The sequence below is a fragment of the Notolabrus celidotus genome, chromosome 13 (assembly GCF_009762535.1).
Source record: "Notolabrus celidotus isolate fNotCel1 chromosome 13, fNotCel1.pri, whole genome shotgun sequence".
Classification (NCBI taxonomy): domain Eukaryota; kingdom Metazoa; phylum Chordata; class Actinopteri; order Labriformes; family Labridae; genus Notolabrus; species Notolabrus celidotus.
The window spans coordinates 1,406,579-1,423,431 of NC_048284.1; the positions used below are offsets into that span (position 1 = coordinate 1,406,579).

The 16,853-nt window shown below is 45.1% G+C and overlaps 1 protein-coding gene across 1 annotated transcript in view; it reads left to right on the forward strand.

Moving 5' to 3' along the window:
- The window catches only part of LOC117823865 (kinesin-like protein KIF26A), a 70,947-nt gene that overhangs the window by 12,421 nt on the left and 41,673 nt on the right, over window positions 1-16,853 (forward strand). The window contains exons 2-3 of the mRNA XM_034699121.1: window positions 53-499; window positions 4,984-5,108. Of these exons, the coding sequence (XP_034555012.1) occupies window positions 53-499; window positions 4,984-5,108 (572 nt within the window). The remainder of the gene's footprint in view (window positions 1-52; window positions 500-4,983; window positions 5,109-16,853) is intronic.

Here is a 16,853-nt window from a genome sequence, read left to right on the forward strand (position 1 = left end):
GTTGAGTTTAAAGCAGAGTGTAAATTCTTTGACCTTCTCTCTCTCTCTTTAGGACCCGGCCTACTCCTCCTTCCTCCTCAGTAAGCTGCAGCGCCTCCACTGGCCTCGCCCCGGCCGCCATGCTTCCCCCGATGCCCGCTGTGACGTCTGCAGCGCCTCCTTCAACCAGCTGAGGCGCCTCGCTCTGCGGCGTGCTCTCGGCATCAGCAGGGAGATGACGCCTCGCCCTGCTGCGCCCACCGCCACCGCTCGCCCTCAACCGCACCCGGCCACTGAGAGCAGCTGGGGGGTCGACGAGCTCCCGGTGAAGCAGCAGAGATGGTCCACTGAGGAGCAGATAGGAGGCGGAGCTTCCTGGGGATGGGGCGGAGTTCAGAGCACCTATCTTGGTGGGGGTGGAGCCAGAGGGCTGGCGACTGTCACGCCCCTCCCCCTGAACGCACAGAACTACCTAGAGGGGGTGTGGAGGGTGTCCTGCTACAGACCGGAGGACACTGAGGTGAGTGGAGGACCTGAGGGAACCCTAAAGTGCCCTCCATGTTGAGATAAGGAATAACAAGATGCTCAATGTGTCGCAGCGTTCAGTGTTTCCTGCTGAAGTCAAACTCAGAGATGAGATCACTTCTGGTAGAGCAGCTGGTGACAGCAGCGCCGGTGAGACGACCAATAAACCCTCCAGCCGCTGCAGGGAGCCGTGTCTTTATTATCCACCTCATTATTCCACCTTCATCAGGAACCCTGATCCTCCAAAAACCCAGACTCTCAGGATCCCAAATTGATGCCTGCATGTGAGCCGCTTAAGGTTTTAGAGTTTCTACAACACCTCCAGTCAGAGTTCAGGGAAAACAGCAGACATTGGTGAGAAAAGATGCTTCCTCTCACAAAACAGAGCTTCAACCACAAAGGGTTAAAAACTGCACATTTAGAATATCTTAACTCTTCATTTGGAGGTTAAAATGAAAGCAGGCTCTTCTGTGTCTGTGCAGGATGGTGAATATATGATTTAGATTCTAAGGAATCCTGCAGGCTTTAACATTAAAGGTGAAAAGAACAGGAACTGAACCGGGACCAAGAACAGGTGGACCTAAGCTGATTATTCTACCTGCAGCCAAAAAGCAGACACACAACCTGCAGTTTGGCACGACATCTTAGGAGCTGATTCAGGAGTTAAGGCATCAAATCTATATGACCAACATGTAATTTAATAAGTAACTCAAACAACAAAAAAACAACTCCATAGATTACAACAAATAAAGAACAAGGTCAAATCAAAGTGAGCTAAAGAAAACCACACAGAGCCAAAAATGACACAAACCTCAAAGAGAACAAAAAACAAACCAAAATTAAACCAAGATAAAAAATAAATAATGTATGTTGACTTAAATCCTACAAAAGAAACAAAACCCACAAAAAATACACAATAATTAAAAATGAAAATAATAAATATAAAAACAATAAATAATAATTAGAATAATGATCCATATTAAAGCAATATGTTATAACAATAACAATACACATCAAAGCAATAAATCATAGTAACAATATAAAATAATAAATCATATTTAATATAAAGTAATGATACAAAATACAAAAACAATAAATAATATTAGTTATAATAATGATAATAATAATAATAATAATAATAATAATAATAAATAGATATATAATTGTATTATTAATAATTATAATACTGAAAGTAATAGTTAAAGTAATATTACTACTACTATTACTGCTACTACTGATAATAATAGGAATATCAATCAATCTTTATTTGTATAGCACCAAATCACAACAAACGTTATCTCAAGACTCTTTTACAAACAGAGCAGGTCTAGACCACTCTATGTCAAATTGTGAACAGAGACCCAACACCAAGACAGGATCAGACTCAGTCTGACCCCACCTTAATCCACCATGAGCATTGCACCTCACAGTATTTAGCTAGTTACAGTGGAGAGGACAAAGTTCCTTTAACAGGCAGAAACCTCCAGCAGGACCAGACTCATGTTAGACACACATCTGCTGAGACCGAGTTGGAGAGAGGGATAGAGGGAGAATAAGAGAGAGGGAGCGGTGATAGTGATGAGACGAGTAGTAGAAGCTGTTGCCGCTGGAGTCTGGAACGTCCCCAGCAGGAGGACGTCTACGGCAGCTCAAGGGAACCTACGAGACAAGGGAGCTCAGGGACTCCAGAAAGGTCTATGGTTAGTAACTTTAATGGGACAGGAAGAGTTAAAATGATCATGATAATAATAATTTGGACAAAACCAAAGTGAGCCAGAAAACACACCAAACAAAAATGCCCCAAACTAAATAAAGCTCCTGACTGAATCAGTACCAAACAAAAAACACAAATTACACCAAAATAAGATAAACTAACTCAAACAATACACACGAAAAAACTACAAATCCCACTCAGATAGCTAAACTAAACCAAGACAAATAAAATATGATAAAAAATTCATCTTCAGAAACATGGGACTGAATAACTGCGTCCCTGTTCCTGTTCCTGTTCCTGTTCCCTGGCTCTGGTTTGTGTTTCGGGGGTTTCGTTCTGGACGTTTGCTCGGCTCGCCTGCAGCTCTCTGTGTAATCCTGTTAGCTGGCAGAGTGTGTCCCAGTGAAACCGCTGAATAATGGACTCCCCAGTCAGTGTTTCCTGTTACCACGTTAATCCACCATAACCAGGCCACAGATCTCAGCCCAGAGACAAACAGGGAAAACAAACAGAGGAAGACGAGGGAGGATTGTGTCCTGACAGAACCAGGTCACACTCAACAACAACCGCAGCCTCCAGAATCCTATTATTGATAATGTGTGAGAGCTAAGTGACTGGTAATGATATAATTACATTTATAAGCCTGTTTATTTCACTGATAGCACAGTTACAACATCAAGACTTGTTGAAAATAATACTGTTCAAAACAGATATCACAAATTCACTCTGTTTTAAAAAATCAAAGCAGATCCGACCGTTTGTGCTACGTGTTTGTTAGCATGACTCAGCAGGATTAGTGGTTAGCTCCAGTTAGCACTTATTATTATATCACCAACATCTTCTTCAATGTAATGCTTAATATATACTGTTGAATAAAAAAGTAGTAATTAATATTCTGACTTTAAAACAGCCAACCGTCCTCTGTGCTCTCCAGTTGTTAGCATGACTCAGCAGGATTCACAGTTAGCTAGCAAATCTGTGAAACAGCTATAAATTATTGTTTCTATTCTGTTTGGTAGCCAACAAAGCTGTAAGTATACTGCTCAGTAAAACCGTAGACATTACCTGTGCAGGTGATTAAACTCTGAGCCTATAGCAGCACAGCAGACGTCCTCTGTGCTCTCCATCTGTTAGCATGACTCAGCAGGATTGGCTGAGAGCTACAGTAAGCAGTAAAAACTGCCTCAGCTCTTAAAGCAGCCACATTGTGATTGAGCAGGATGGGGACTTTGGATACCAGTGAACACGCTAATGACCAGAGATAATTAGTTAATGAGCTCCTCATCCAGAGCTTCCTCCTTCTGCTGCTAATGAAGCTTCAAGCTAACGAGCCAGCAGCAGCGGCGGCCATGTTTCCTGCTGCTGCTGCTCCTCTGGGATCGGCCTTGACTCATTGCTGTGAGAGAAAACTCTTATGCTGAGTTAGTTTATCTGAGGGATGTCTGTACTTATCTATACAATGCAGGTGCTTCCTGTCACTAAACACTACATTACCCATGAGCCCCAGCTGCTGGTTTGAATCTAAAACTAAACAATGTGAAGCAAAGAGCACTTTTTTCAGCAGTGTGATCTCAAACTCCAACTCTGGTCAGGTAATCAATCTCTCTATCTCACTTTCTCTTGGTTTGATTCAACCTGATCAAGATCCAGACTTTTAACAATCTGCATTACCGGAACTCTAAACAGGGCTACATACTAGTTTGTCCACAGGGGGCGCCAAAATCCACACAAACTGAAAGGTCCTAACAGATGCTTTATGTTTCATATTCCATATTTGATATTTAAGTTACTTAGTGAATCATTTTATGGGGACAGAGTAGTTCTTTTTTCAACCCTGATGTCGGGTAGAGTTCTGGTCCGTCTACGATCTGTCCCAGCACCAGATCTGATAGGTTTCTATTCTAGTCAATGTGTTAACTTCCACTGGATCCGCTCCGTTGCGTTCCGGCTGCGTCTCTGATCCGGCAGGTCAAAGTCCTCCGGATCAGATACACAAGACTTCTATTTGTGCCGGATGCCGGAGCACGACGCATCAATCTCAACAGAGCAGATGGAGCGGGACAGGAAGTCAGGTTTCACCAAAACAAAATGAAAACATCCGGTTAATTTTCAGAATAAAACACTCTGTGTTATCACCAGATCGTATTTCACTTAACTACAACAACAAACCAAAGTCATGATGAGCGAAGCCAGGCCTGGAGTCAACAGGTCAGAGGTTTTCAGAGGACCAGAAAGACAACATGGATGAGGAGAGGAGGAGGAGGAGAATCCTTGATTCAGGGATTACTGCGGGAAAACCTCGGTCACATGACTCCAGCTGTCCGGCGGTCCTGCTCCGTGCTGCGTTCTGAAAACACAACCTGTGGGTGTTGACGAACGAGAGAGTACAGAGCAGGACCGCAGCAGATCGGAGATGGACCGGACATGGATCTGGATCTGGTTGAAGTCTGATGTTATCTAGCCGGATAATCCAGATTTATTTGGATCAAAGTTAAACTACTCAAAAGTTCTCAATAAGTAGCGGAAGGTTTGATCAGGACGAAAAACTAAACTGGATCATCTGATATAATCTGAATATCTTCTTTATTTGGATCCTATCTGAACGCTTCAATCTGATCTAACTATTTTGCAAAACTTCATCCAGGAGAAGTAAGCCTTGAATTCAGCCTTGGTTAGCAACAATTAAAAATTCTATTTCCTAAATTAGTAACATGTTAAATCAGCAGAAAGTAATGTCAACTCATGTCTTGTGTCTCGTGTTTCAGGGTTTAACTTCAGATGCCGACTATGTGACCATGAAGACTTCAAGTCATGACGTCAAACCTGCATCTCACAGCACCGCCACCCAGACCAGCCAGACCCCGTCTGCTGCAGCCTCCTTTTTCATCAGGTCAGTGAACGCATCGCTTTCCATCGCTCAGTATCATAACAATAAAAAGCAATACAATTACTTAAAGCTGAGGTTGGTAGTCAGATTTAGACACACTTAGACAGAGTCCTGAGGACATGCTACATTCAAATTCATGCTAGTTTTCCATGACTACCAACCCTAGCTTTAAGTGTTTAAGAGTGTACATATCAGGAAAGTCAGACTTCATGTTGGTGTAAAGTGATGCAGCACATACAGAATATTTCATCTGTATGAAAACGCTGACATCTTACTTCATGCTTTACAGATATGAACAGAGAAACTCGTCTTTAAAGGGTTAAAGTTTGGATTTGAACTGTCTTTTACTATGAGGGAATTTTAAAAAAAGGAACATTTTCTGACTGAATCTCATGAATTTATCTTAAAGGATGACAAAAAAAATCCCTGTAATTTCATGCCGATCCTCCTGATTCTGATTCAGTCGTGAGAACACGCTCCGGAAAGTAAAAACCAGTCTTCCCTCCGTACAGAATCTAATTGGCAGATTTTCTATTTTTATCCGGTGTGAGTGGTTGGAGCTGTCAGAAACCAGCCGAGCAGCGAGGCCTTCGGGGTTCAGGAGGGTTTCAGTGTGTGAGAATTACGGCTGGGTTTGTGTCTAATCTGGATAAATTGGAGCTGAATAAGTGATGGTGAGTCACAGAGTGAACCGTGGACCGTGTGGTGTCCGGAGTGAGGAAGAAAACGATGTGTAGTGTGTCGTGAGAAGCATTGAGAGAGACTGGAACAGACAGAGAAGAGCTGCTGTGCTCCTTTTACATTCATTTCCATGAAGACTCAACTCTGGATCATCGTCACTGAGCGGCATGTACAAATTCAAAATGAACCCTTATTCCACAAAGACATAAGTCCTATCTGACAGGACTCAGTCTGATCTCATCTTAATCCACCATGAGCAGAGCACTTTGCAGCATTTAGCAAGTTACAGTGGCAAGGACAAACTTCCTTTAACAGGCAGAAACCTCCAGCAGGACCAGACTCATGTTAGACACACATCTGCTGAGACCGTGTTGGAGAGAGGGATAGAGGGAGATGAAGAGAGAGAGAGAGAGATGATAGTGGGGAGACGGATAGTAGTAGTCGTAGCAGCTGGAGTCTGGCACGTCCACAGCAGCAGAGATCCAGAGGAACCTACGAGACAAGGGAGCTCAGGGACTCCAGAAAGGTCTAAGAAAAGAGAGAAGAGAGGGAGACCAGAAGAAAGAAAAAGAGGAGAATAAATGGTGAAAGAATGACAGAAGGAAAGAAAGGAATAAAAGGAGAAAGGAATGAAAGGATTAAGGAATTAAAGAAAGAAAGAAGGAAAGAAAGGAAAATGAGAAAGAAGTGAAGAAAGCAAGAAAGAAAAGAAAGGACAGAAAGTTAGAAGGACGGAAGAGAGAAAGAAAGAAGGAATGAAAGAAAGAAGAAACAAACAAACAAACAAACAAACAAAGGAAAGGACAGAAAGTTAGAAGGACAGAATGAAAGAAAGAAAGAAAGGATGAATAACAGACCCAAAAAAGGAATCTACAGCAGAGGTCCAGAGGAACCTACGAGACAAGGGAGCTCAGGGACTCCAGAAAGGTCTATGGTTAGTAACTTTAATGGGACAGGAAGAGTTAAAGTAAGAGACAGGCAGAGAGAGGAGAGAGAGGGAAAGACAGGATCCCAGTGTGTCAGTCTAAGCCTATAGCAGCATAACTAAGAGCTGGTCCAAGCCTGATCCAGCTCTAACTATAAGCTTCATCAAAAAGGAAAATTTGAAGCCTACTCTTAAAAGTAGAGAGGGTGTCTGCCTCCCGGACCCTGACTGGTAGATGATTCCAAAGGAGAGGGGCCTGATTAACTGAAGGCTCTACCTCCCATACTACTTATTTTTCTACAGTGAGTCAGTCAGAGAGTGTGTTTAAGCCTCTCGTTTGAATACAGTCACTCAAATATGAACATAAGTCTTCACTGAAGCTCTAAATCAAACCATCGGTTGGCGTCATGGTGGTTCCGTCGATCATCTCCGTCTGTCTTGTGAACAGGTGAGAGAACACCTGTGAGCGGCAGCAGCTTTAAACACCTCCGTACTCATCGAGCGTACTCAGCGTTCCTCCTGCAGCTCCTCAAACACCTGAGCTCTGCTGAAAGCCTTCAGACGAGTCTCAGGGTCGCTACTACCCAGCATCCGCTTCAAAGACTTCCCAGCATGCATCTGTGGGTGGGTGGTGAGGGCTGAGAGGAGGCAGCAGAGAGTCACTCTGCTTTTATCCAAGGATCTTTTGAAGGCTCGATTAGCCTGCAGCTCCCTACTTGGTGCACACACACACACACACACACACAGGTCTCAGATAGACTTCCTACATGGTTGCATCCACTGCTCTAAGTGGAGAAAAATAAGTGCCAGTACTCCCCTCATTCACTTGTTGGTGTGTGTATCATGCAGCCAGTATCATTATGTTTTCATTATCTACAGATAAGAAAAGACCCTCTCCATCTCTGCAACACCATGCTCCCGTACAGCTTTTCTTTAGTCTATAGAAACTACAGTATCTCACAGAAGTGAGTACACCCCTCACATTTCTGCACATATTTAATTATATCTTTAATGGGACAACACTGGAGAAATGAAACTTTGATATAATGTAAAGTAGTCAGTGTCCCCTCAAAATAACTCAACACACAGCCATTAATGTCTAAACCATGGACAACAAAAGTGAGTACACCCCTCAGTGAAAATGTCCACATTGGGCTCAAAGTGTCAATATTTTGTGTGGCCACCATTATTTTCCAGCACTGCCTGAACCCTCTTGGGCATGGAGTTCACCAGAGCTTCACAGGTTCCCACTGGAGCCCTCTTCCACTCCTCCATGATGACATCACGGAGCTGATGGATGTTAGAGACCTTGCGCTCCTCCACCTTCCGTTTGAGGACGCCCCACAGATGCTCAACAGGGTTTAGGTCTGGAGACATGCTTGACCACTCCATCACCTTCACCCTCAGCTTCTTTAGCAAAGGCAGGGGCCGCCTTGGAGGTGTGTTTGGGGTCATTATCATGTTGGAGTACTGCCCTGTGGCCCAGTTTCTGAAGGGAGGGGATCATGCTCTGCTTCAGTATGTCACAGTACATGTTGGCATTCATGGTTCCCTCAGTGAACTGTAGCTCCCCAGTGCCGGCAGCACTCATGCAGACCCAGACCATGACACTCCCACCACCATGCTGGACTGTAGGCAACACACACTTGTCTTTGTACTCCTCACCTGGGTGCCACCACACACGCTTGACACCATCTGAACCAAATAAGTTTATCTTGGTCTCATCAGACCACAAGACATGGTTCCAGTAATCCATGTCCTTAGTCTGCTGTCTTTAGCAAACTGTTTGAAGGTTTCTTGTGCTTCATCTTTAGAAGAAATGTGAGGGGTAGACTCACTTTTGTGAGATACTGTATGTACAGAAGATTTGGTTACTTCTGATTCCAGCAGCTGACTCTGATTTCAGTGATTAAAAAAACTACAGAACTGTCCTTTAAGTTGTAGAGCACGGACTCTCTGAAGCGTGTGAGGAAGAAAAGGTGTAAAAAAAAGATGAATGTGTGAGGAGGGTGAGACAGAAAACAGAGAATCTGTTGAGCGTGGAGAGGAGCCAGAGACGGGACGTTCAGGCTCTCTGCCAGCAGACAGCGAGGAGCGAGCAGTTGGAGGTTCAACAGGAGACGACCGCGTTAACATGAAGCAAAGTGAGAACGCTGGCAGACAAGTGGGAGTTATTACAACATGGCAGCCTGAGATGTTTTCCCTCCATCTGTTTGTCAGTGTGCAGAGAAATCCCTGCGTCCCGCCCAGACAACGTGCAACAGTTCCAGTGGAGGATGCAGATTAATCTGAAGTCTGATCCACAATGAGCTCAACTTACTCAGCTTCTTCTTCTACTCACTTCTGTGTATTTGAAGCTTTTTTATCGATAAACTATAGGAATAAGGTGTTATAACCCAGCCGTGCTGAATACTTGATTCTGATTGGTCAAAACTCCAAAAACGTATGAATGGAATGGAACACAACAGCTTAAAGGTGACATATCATGCCAAATGGACTTTTTAATGGTTCTCTCCCTGAAATCTGTGTCCCTGTCTACAAACCCCCTGAAAAGTCAAAGACTCCATTCTGCCCCTGTTCTGATTTCTCCACCTTTCTGTAAATGTGTGCTGAAACCAGCCGTTTCAGTTTTCAGTGTTTTTCATACGTCACAACGCCATCCGGTCTGTAACAGGAAGTCAGAGCTCGGAGCTTGTTCAGCCCATAGACTGTATAAAATACAACTCAACCCCTCCTCTGTTTTTCATTCCCTGCACACATGTGTGCTAACAAGGAGCTTAGGAGGGAGGCATGCTAGTTGTAGGCTGTCTTAATAAACACAAAGGTCGCTTTGACTCCCCACGTCTGCAGATTTGAAGATCTAGTGGATGATTTTTATTTATCATGGATAAGTGCTAGCGCTAATTAGCATAGCCACATAGCTACATGTTGGTAGCTGTAGCTGTGTACCAAGACACACGTCTACATACTGACAAATAAAACAACAAGAAACACTAAATCTGTGACCAATGGTTCAGAAAGGTCCTGCTGCAGGCGCCTCTCCGTCAGGATCAGATTCTGGATCAGATTCAGAGGGTTGAAGTAACGCGGGTCTGTGAGCAGCCGTTTATATTCAGCCAACATGTAAATATTAGATCAGCCGAGGCCACACCCACTTCCTGAGGGGGCGTGGTCAGAGAGCTCATTCTCATTTAAAGGCACAGACACAGAAAACAGCCTGTTCTGAGCAGGGCTGAAAAAGAGGGGTTTACAGGCAGACCAGAATCTGATTTCAAAGTGTTTTTATGAGCATAAACTTTAAAGACATGTTTTGGGGACCTCTTAGACCAAGATATGTTGATGAAAAAGAGCAGAATATGTCACCTTTAAAGGCTAGATAACCGTTGTTTATGAGTTCAAAGTATTCATATTGAAAAATGAGGTGAATCCATGTGATTCATATAAAATGTCTTTGCTGAGACTTGTAGTCAGATCTCCTGCAGGGAACTGTAGCTGTAAGCATAGTTTGTCCCATCTCTTGGTCTGCTGGACACATTCAGACCTTGTTTTGTCTGAATTAGTCCTTCTGTAGTGTGAAGTTTTGTTTTAATTATAAGGCCCCCCCACACTTCAGCCTCATGGGGGGGGCGATCACTCCAGCTCCTGATAGATCTCTGCACTGCTGTGACAAAAACCCCGTCTCCCTCCACGTTGTTGCCCCCTCGGGTGCCAACATTCATTTAAAAGGAAAACGCCTGAAGCCATGTGACATGAAAACAGCCGACAGCGCTCCTCTGGCGGGGGGTGTCAGGCTGTCGAGGGTGTCAGGGGTTGCCGGGGTGCTAGCTGGTGTCAGCTGATTCCACGCTCTCTCTGTTTGGAAGCTGTCGAGCTTCAGCTGTAATTATCGCTGACAAACCCCACAGTGGCACGGTCACCCCCCCCCCCCCCCCCCCCCCCCCCTCATCTGATATGTATGCATTAGCTGCTGTTCATGGTACACAGAGCACAGAGGACGAAGAGGAGGGTGGAGTGCCTTTGAACAGAGGCCTTCATCGTGTGTTAATCCATCCTCCTGAGGAAGAGCTCTCTGTGTCTGAGATCATGCAGTTATTAAAGTTGAATGTCCTCACATGAAACGGAGACAGACACCCCCCACAAATCGAAGCTCATCCTACATTCAGCTTCAAAACCACACACATGAAGGAGGAAGAGAAGAAGAAGAAGAAGAAGAAGTCGTCCATTATTCAGAGGACGGAGTGAGACCTCGCTGCTGAAACATGTGGAACGTCTCCGTCCAGGAGCACATCCGGATGGAGGTGACAGGATGGAGGTGGTGGTGCTGATGGATCAACATCCTGTAAACAAACAAACAAAGTCAGGCATACGGATGCAAGCAGGGCCGCTTTAAGGGATCTCACAACTTCAGCAACACCAATGATCTCATTTAGTCCGGGTCCTCTCAGCCATGGGTCCTTATGATTGTACTTACTTTTCCTGCCCCTGAATGTGATCCTGAAATGATGCAAAGCCAGAAACACAAGAAACTAGAGAACAACTGCACAAGAAAACCACTGCATAACCAGGCATCAGAACAGAGGTGCTCAAGGCCTGCAAGGGGGGCTAACATCGGACTTCCACCAGATCCGTGTCCGGTCCGTCTCGGTGCCTCTCATCCATCAACACCCATCAGGAGCAGGACTGACGGACAGCTGGAGTCATGTGACCAAGGTTTTCCCCACAGTAATCACTGAATCAAGGATTCTCCTCCTCCTCCTCTCCTCATCCATGTTGTCTTTCTGGTCCTCTGAAAACCTCTGACCTGTTGACTCCAGGCCTGGCTCCGCTCATCATGACTTTGGTTTGTTGTTGTAGTTAAGTGAAATACGATCTGGTGATAACACAGAGTGTTTTATTCTGAAAATTAACCGGATGTTTTCATTTTGTTTTGGTGAAACCTGACTTCCTGTCCCGCTCCATCTGCTCTGTTGAGATTGATGCGTCGTGCTCCGGCATCCGGAAACAAATAGAAGTCTTGTGTATCTGATCCGGAGGACTCGGACCTGCCGGATCAGCAGCAGAGTGGATCCAGTGGAAGTTAACACATTGACTAGGATAGAAACCTATCAGATTTCAGTGATGTGATTGATCGGAGACGAACCTGTTCTGGAATTTGCCCGTTGCAGGAAGAGGATTTTGTCTTTTGGTCTCCAGGAGGAAGAGGTTTAATGTGGGTTTGGTTAGAGGAAGGGGGGGTACGTAAACCCTTTGGCTCCACCACTTTATCCACTTTGTTCAGACTCCAAATGTTTCACAAGAGAGGAGACGTTTTACCTTTTTCAAATACAGCCAATAATTTGATGCTCCCTGAGAAAACATCTGAAACCTCAGCCGGACTTTTCAGTCTAACTTTAGATGATTCGAGACTCACATTTTAAAAACTTCCCCTTTAAGACCCACAGCAGCACCGTGAGCGAGTTAAAACTTCTCTTGTGATTAAAATAAACGCCTCCTCTTCCGGTAAAACTCCCCCAAAAAAAGCTGAACATCAAATCAAACTCTCCACCAAGGAGGGTTCGGTTCCCCAAAGTGGATCTCTGGCTCTGGGCCCGAGCGTTCTTATCAAATTCCAGGAGTGATAATCTCGCTTCCTAAAATCTGTCGGAGGAACCAGACTCCCTGCATCAGTGTGTGAAGCTGCAGCACTGCACCAAAAACCTGACCTGCAACACGGAGGCTGATTAACCATGCAGGGTCTGATGTCACTGAAACACAAGTCAGAGCTGTCTCTGACTTTGGGAAGTTTTTAGGGATTGTAGATCAGACTGAACCCGGAGCAGAGAGAGGGAGAGGTCAGAGTTTAAAGGCACAGTGAGGAGTTTTAGCTGATGTCACTCTCATACTGATGCTTCCTCACGACCTACAGAGTAACGTGAGGTCATCGGAGGGCGGAGTGGTTATTTCTGTCTGAGTTCAGGTCGGATGTTGGAGTCGATATCCCTCCCTCTCTCTGAAGTGTCTCTGCTCAGAGCTCTGCTGGTGAAGTTTGTCAGTGAGGATGAGTTATCAGGCAGGAGGAGCTTTTCTTCTTGAGGACAGTTTCTTTTGACCTCATGTCCAATTCTGGAACAGGATTATCAAACAGGCGTATGAAAGTCTACAACCAGGGCTTTGCTAGCTTAAAGAGCTAAATGTCTATGAACAGGATTTAATGTTTATGCCTGCGTGTGAATGTTCTCTGCTCTTTAAGGAGTAAAGAGTTTAACCGTGAGCATATTTATGTTATTCAGACATTTATCAGGACACCAGAGCTCACATCATGACACCGGGTAACGTTATACCGCTAGGTCTGCTCACCTTTTTGTAAGCTAGCTAATGGTAATAAATCAGAGGTTACACAGGTTAGCCTATTAATAACCTGAGGTAGCTACAAATCAACACGTTACCTTATCACTCTACATCCTGATCAAAGATGGGCAAAGAAAAGTAGGATTAAAAAGATCTGTCTTCACTAATTTGCTGCCAAAACAGTGGGTAATGGTGCTCATGGGAAATGCAGTCTTCATCCTGAACACTCCTCATAGGGCCCTTAAAGTATGACACACTGAGGCGCTGGTTTGGCTCCCTTTACAGAGGATTTAAGGCTGATTTATACTTCTACGTCGCCCCTATGCCTGAGGGCAGTGTGGTCTCTCTGATAGTCTGATCATCTGTTTCCGGCCCCGCTACGATCTCTGTTTACTTTCACACAGAGATTCAGAGCGTGTTCTGTTAATCTACAGCTGATACATGTTGCTGTTTATCATACAGACATGATCACATGAAGAATAGAGAGGAGGAGATGAAATACACGGACGATGAGCGGGATCATGGAAGGGCTGTTAATGCGGGAAATACAATGCAGCCGAGCGGACCAATCACAGGGATTGCGGTCCGCATCGATTCTATGGGTAGTTACAATTTGGAGGAGGTGCACATCAGCTACGTGTGTAGGCCTCTGCGTAGGTACGGGAGCTACGTGGACCTCCGGCGTAGGCTACGCCATCGATTCGACGCAGAAGTATAAATCAGCCTTTAGTCCCAAAAGTGTGCGTCTCAGAAAACCAGTTGCATGTCCTGTCCTCACATTAAAAGCATCAAATCCCAAAATAAATTTTGCAACACTGTATCTTGTCTTAGTTTAGTAATTTGTGTCTGAAGTACTAAAAAAAGTCCTTCAGTTAACATCCGAGACTCTGTGTCCTGGTTCAAATCAGTTTGACAAGCTGTAAAGATCTGCTTTTCTTAATGGGTGTGTATGGGGCCTCCAGTGCTTCTGGAGTCAGCCTCAGGTGGACCCTCGAGGAACTGCAGTTTTATGCACTACCACATTGGTTTAAAGGTGACATATTACACTCTTTTTCATCAACATATATTGGTCTAAGAGGTCCCCAAAACATGTCTTTAAAGTTTATGCTCAAAAAAACACTTTGAAATCAGATTTTGGTCTGCCTGTAAAGCCCTCTTTTTCAGCCCTGCTCAGAACAGGCTGCTTTCTGTGTCTGTGCCCTTAAATGAGAATGAGCTCTCTGACCACGCCCCCTCAGGAAGTGGGTGTGGCCTCGGCTGTCCAGCACGCTGATCTAATGTTTACATGTTGGCTGAATATACACGGCTGCTCACAGACCCGCGTTACTTCAACCCTCTGAATCTGATCCAGAATCTGATCCTGACGGAGAGGCGCCTGCAGCAGGACCTTTCTGAACCATTGGTCACAGATTTAGTGTTTCTTGTTGTTTTATTTGTCAGTATGTCGACGTGTGTCTTGGTACACAGCTACCAACATGTAGCTATGTGGCTATGCTAACTAGCGCTAGCACTTTTCCATGAAAACTAAAAATCATCCACTAGATCTTCAAATCTGCAGACGTGGGGAGTCAAAGCGACCTTTGTGTTTATTAAGACAGCCTACAACTAGCATGCCTCCCTCCTAAGCTCCTTGTTAGCACACATGTGTGCAGGGAATGAAAAACGGAGGAGGGGTTGAGTTGTATTTTATACAGTCTATGGGCTGAACAAGCTCCGAGCTCTGACTTCCTGTTACAGACCGGATGGCGTTGTGACGTATGAAAAACACTGAAAACTGAAACGGCTGGTTTCAGCACACATTTACAGAAAGGTGGAGAAATCAGAACAGGGGCAGAATGGAGTCTTTTACTTTTCAGGGGGTTTGTAGACAGGGACACATATTTCAGAGAGAGAACCATTAAAAAGTTGATTTTGCATGATATGTCACCTTTAAATTCTCAAGACTGGATGTTACAACGTGATTAAAACCTACAATGTTTCGTTAGTTAGTCACATCCTCATACAGCACTAACTCCATATTTTAAACCCCAAACAACAGCAGCATCTTAAAGCACTGACTCCCTGTGTGATTTGTTCTGAGCTTTGCTCCATCTGTTCATCATTGAGACTCTTTTTATTGCTTGACTTTATAAAAGTCAGTCACAGGGGAAGCCGTCTGCAGAGCGATCGTTTCTGTTACATCAGATGAGCTCATACTGCAGAGACCGTGTGGTCAGTACGTGTGAAACTGTACGGCTCTAACGCCGGCTGCTCGGGACCGGTTTGTGTTTATTGATCCCCGTCCCCTGAAGACGGACTCGTCTCACTACAAAGACTGTTCTGTTATTTTTGTTTTATAAGCCTCAGTTTGTTCAGCAGACTGAGGAGCATGTTCTCATCCTCAGAGGAGACCAGATTTAAAGATTTCTACAAAAAAACACAGACAACTTCTTTCTTCAAGAGACCTTTCTCATAAAACACTAAAGAGCGATCACTCTGTGAGATCTGTCCAGGGAAACAGCTGAAGATTCACCTTTAAAGCAGGTACACAGAGAGTTCAGTTTGCAGAGTAACATCTACAAACCCACAAAGCAAACTCTGTTCTGTGCCAACGAGTCAAACTTGTGTCTTTACAGGTGAGGCCTTTCAGTAAGGGAAGGTGCCTGCACTGAGGTTTGAACCCCCCCCCCCTCTGTCAGCGCTGCTTTATCATCCGTCAGCTGGAGTGGAAGGTGGAGGACAGAGTCTAAGTTTAGACGTGAGGACTGTGTGTGTGCATGTGTGTAATTAGCAGGAAGGTGAGGCTTGATGGTGCAGAGGTGGAAGTGCTAAAAGCTAACAGCTAAAGGCTGATTTATACTTCTGCGTCGCCCCTACGCAGCAGGGGCTGACGCGGACATGAGCCCCACATACTTGTGCGTCGGTGTGTCCGTGTCGCGCAGCAATTCTCTGCCGAAACGCCTGAGGGCAGTGCGGTCTCTCTGATAGCCGGCCGCCTGCTTCCGGTCCCGCTACGATCTCTGTTTCCTTTTCCACAGAGATTCAGAGCGTGTTCTGTTAATCTACAGCTGATACATGTTGCTGTTTATCATACAGACATGATTACATGAAGAATAGAGAGGAGGAGATGAAATACACGGCCGATGTGTGGCCGATGTCCGGGATCCCGGAAGTGCTGTGAATGCGGGAAAGACAGAGCCGTCGAGCGGACCAATCACAGAGCTTGCGGTTCGCGTCGGCTCTACGGGGAGTTACATTTTGGAGGAGGTGCACGTCAGCTACGTGCGTAGGCCTCTGCGTAGGTACGGGAGCTACGCGGACCCCCGGCGTAGGCTACGCCGTCGATTCAACGCAGAAGTATAAATCAGCCTTAAGGACGGCTGAGACACCTCACAGTTTAGATCCAAGCCAGGCGGTTCTCGGGAGGGGCCAACAGGGGCCAGTGCCCCTTTAAAACTGAACCTGGACCCCCCTGTGCCCCCCCTCCACACCAAAATAATATTATACAATAAAAAAAGCTTCGGTATCGTGCCGATGTTACAGACGGAACACATGCATGTGGCACTTGGTTCCAGTCCCTTAGAGCGCTAAGGGACTCATGTTGAGTGTAAACATCCAATCAGCTGCTGTCAGTCTGCATGTTGATCTAGTCCACAGTAGTCTATATGTCTAGTTGTCTGATGTTCTGCCAGTTTGTTCTCAGCCGGTCCTCGCCCTTCTCAGTCTCTTTTGTCAGGGTTGAATGTGTCCCTCTGACAACACCCTTGGTCCCAGCTCTCCCACACTGCCTCTAACTTTATTAATATGTAATGTTTATCAATCAATGGCATCAATAA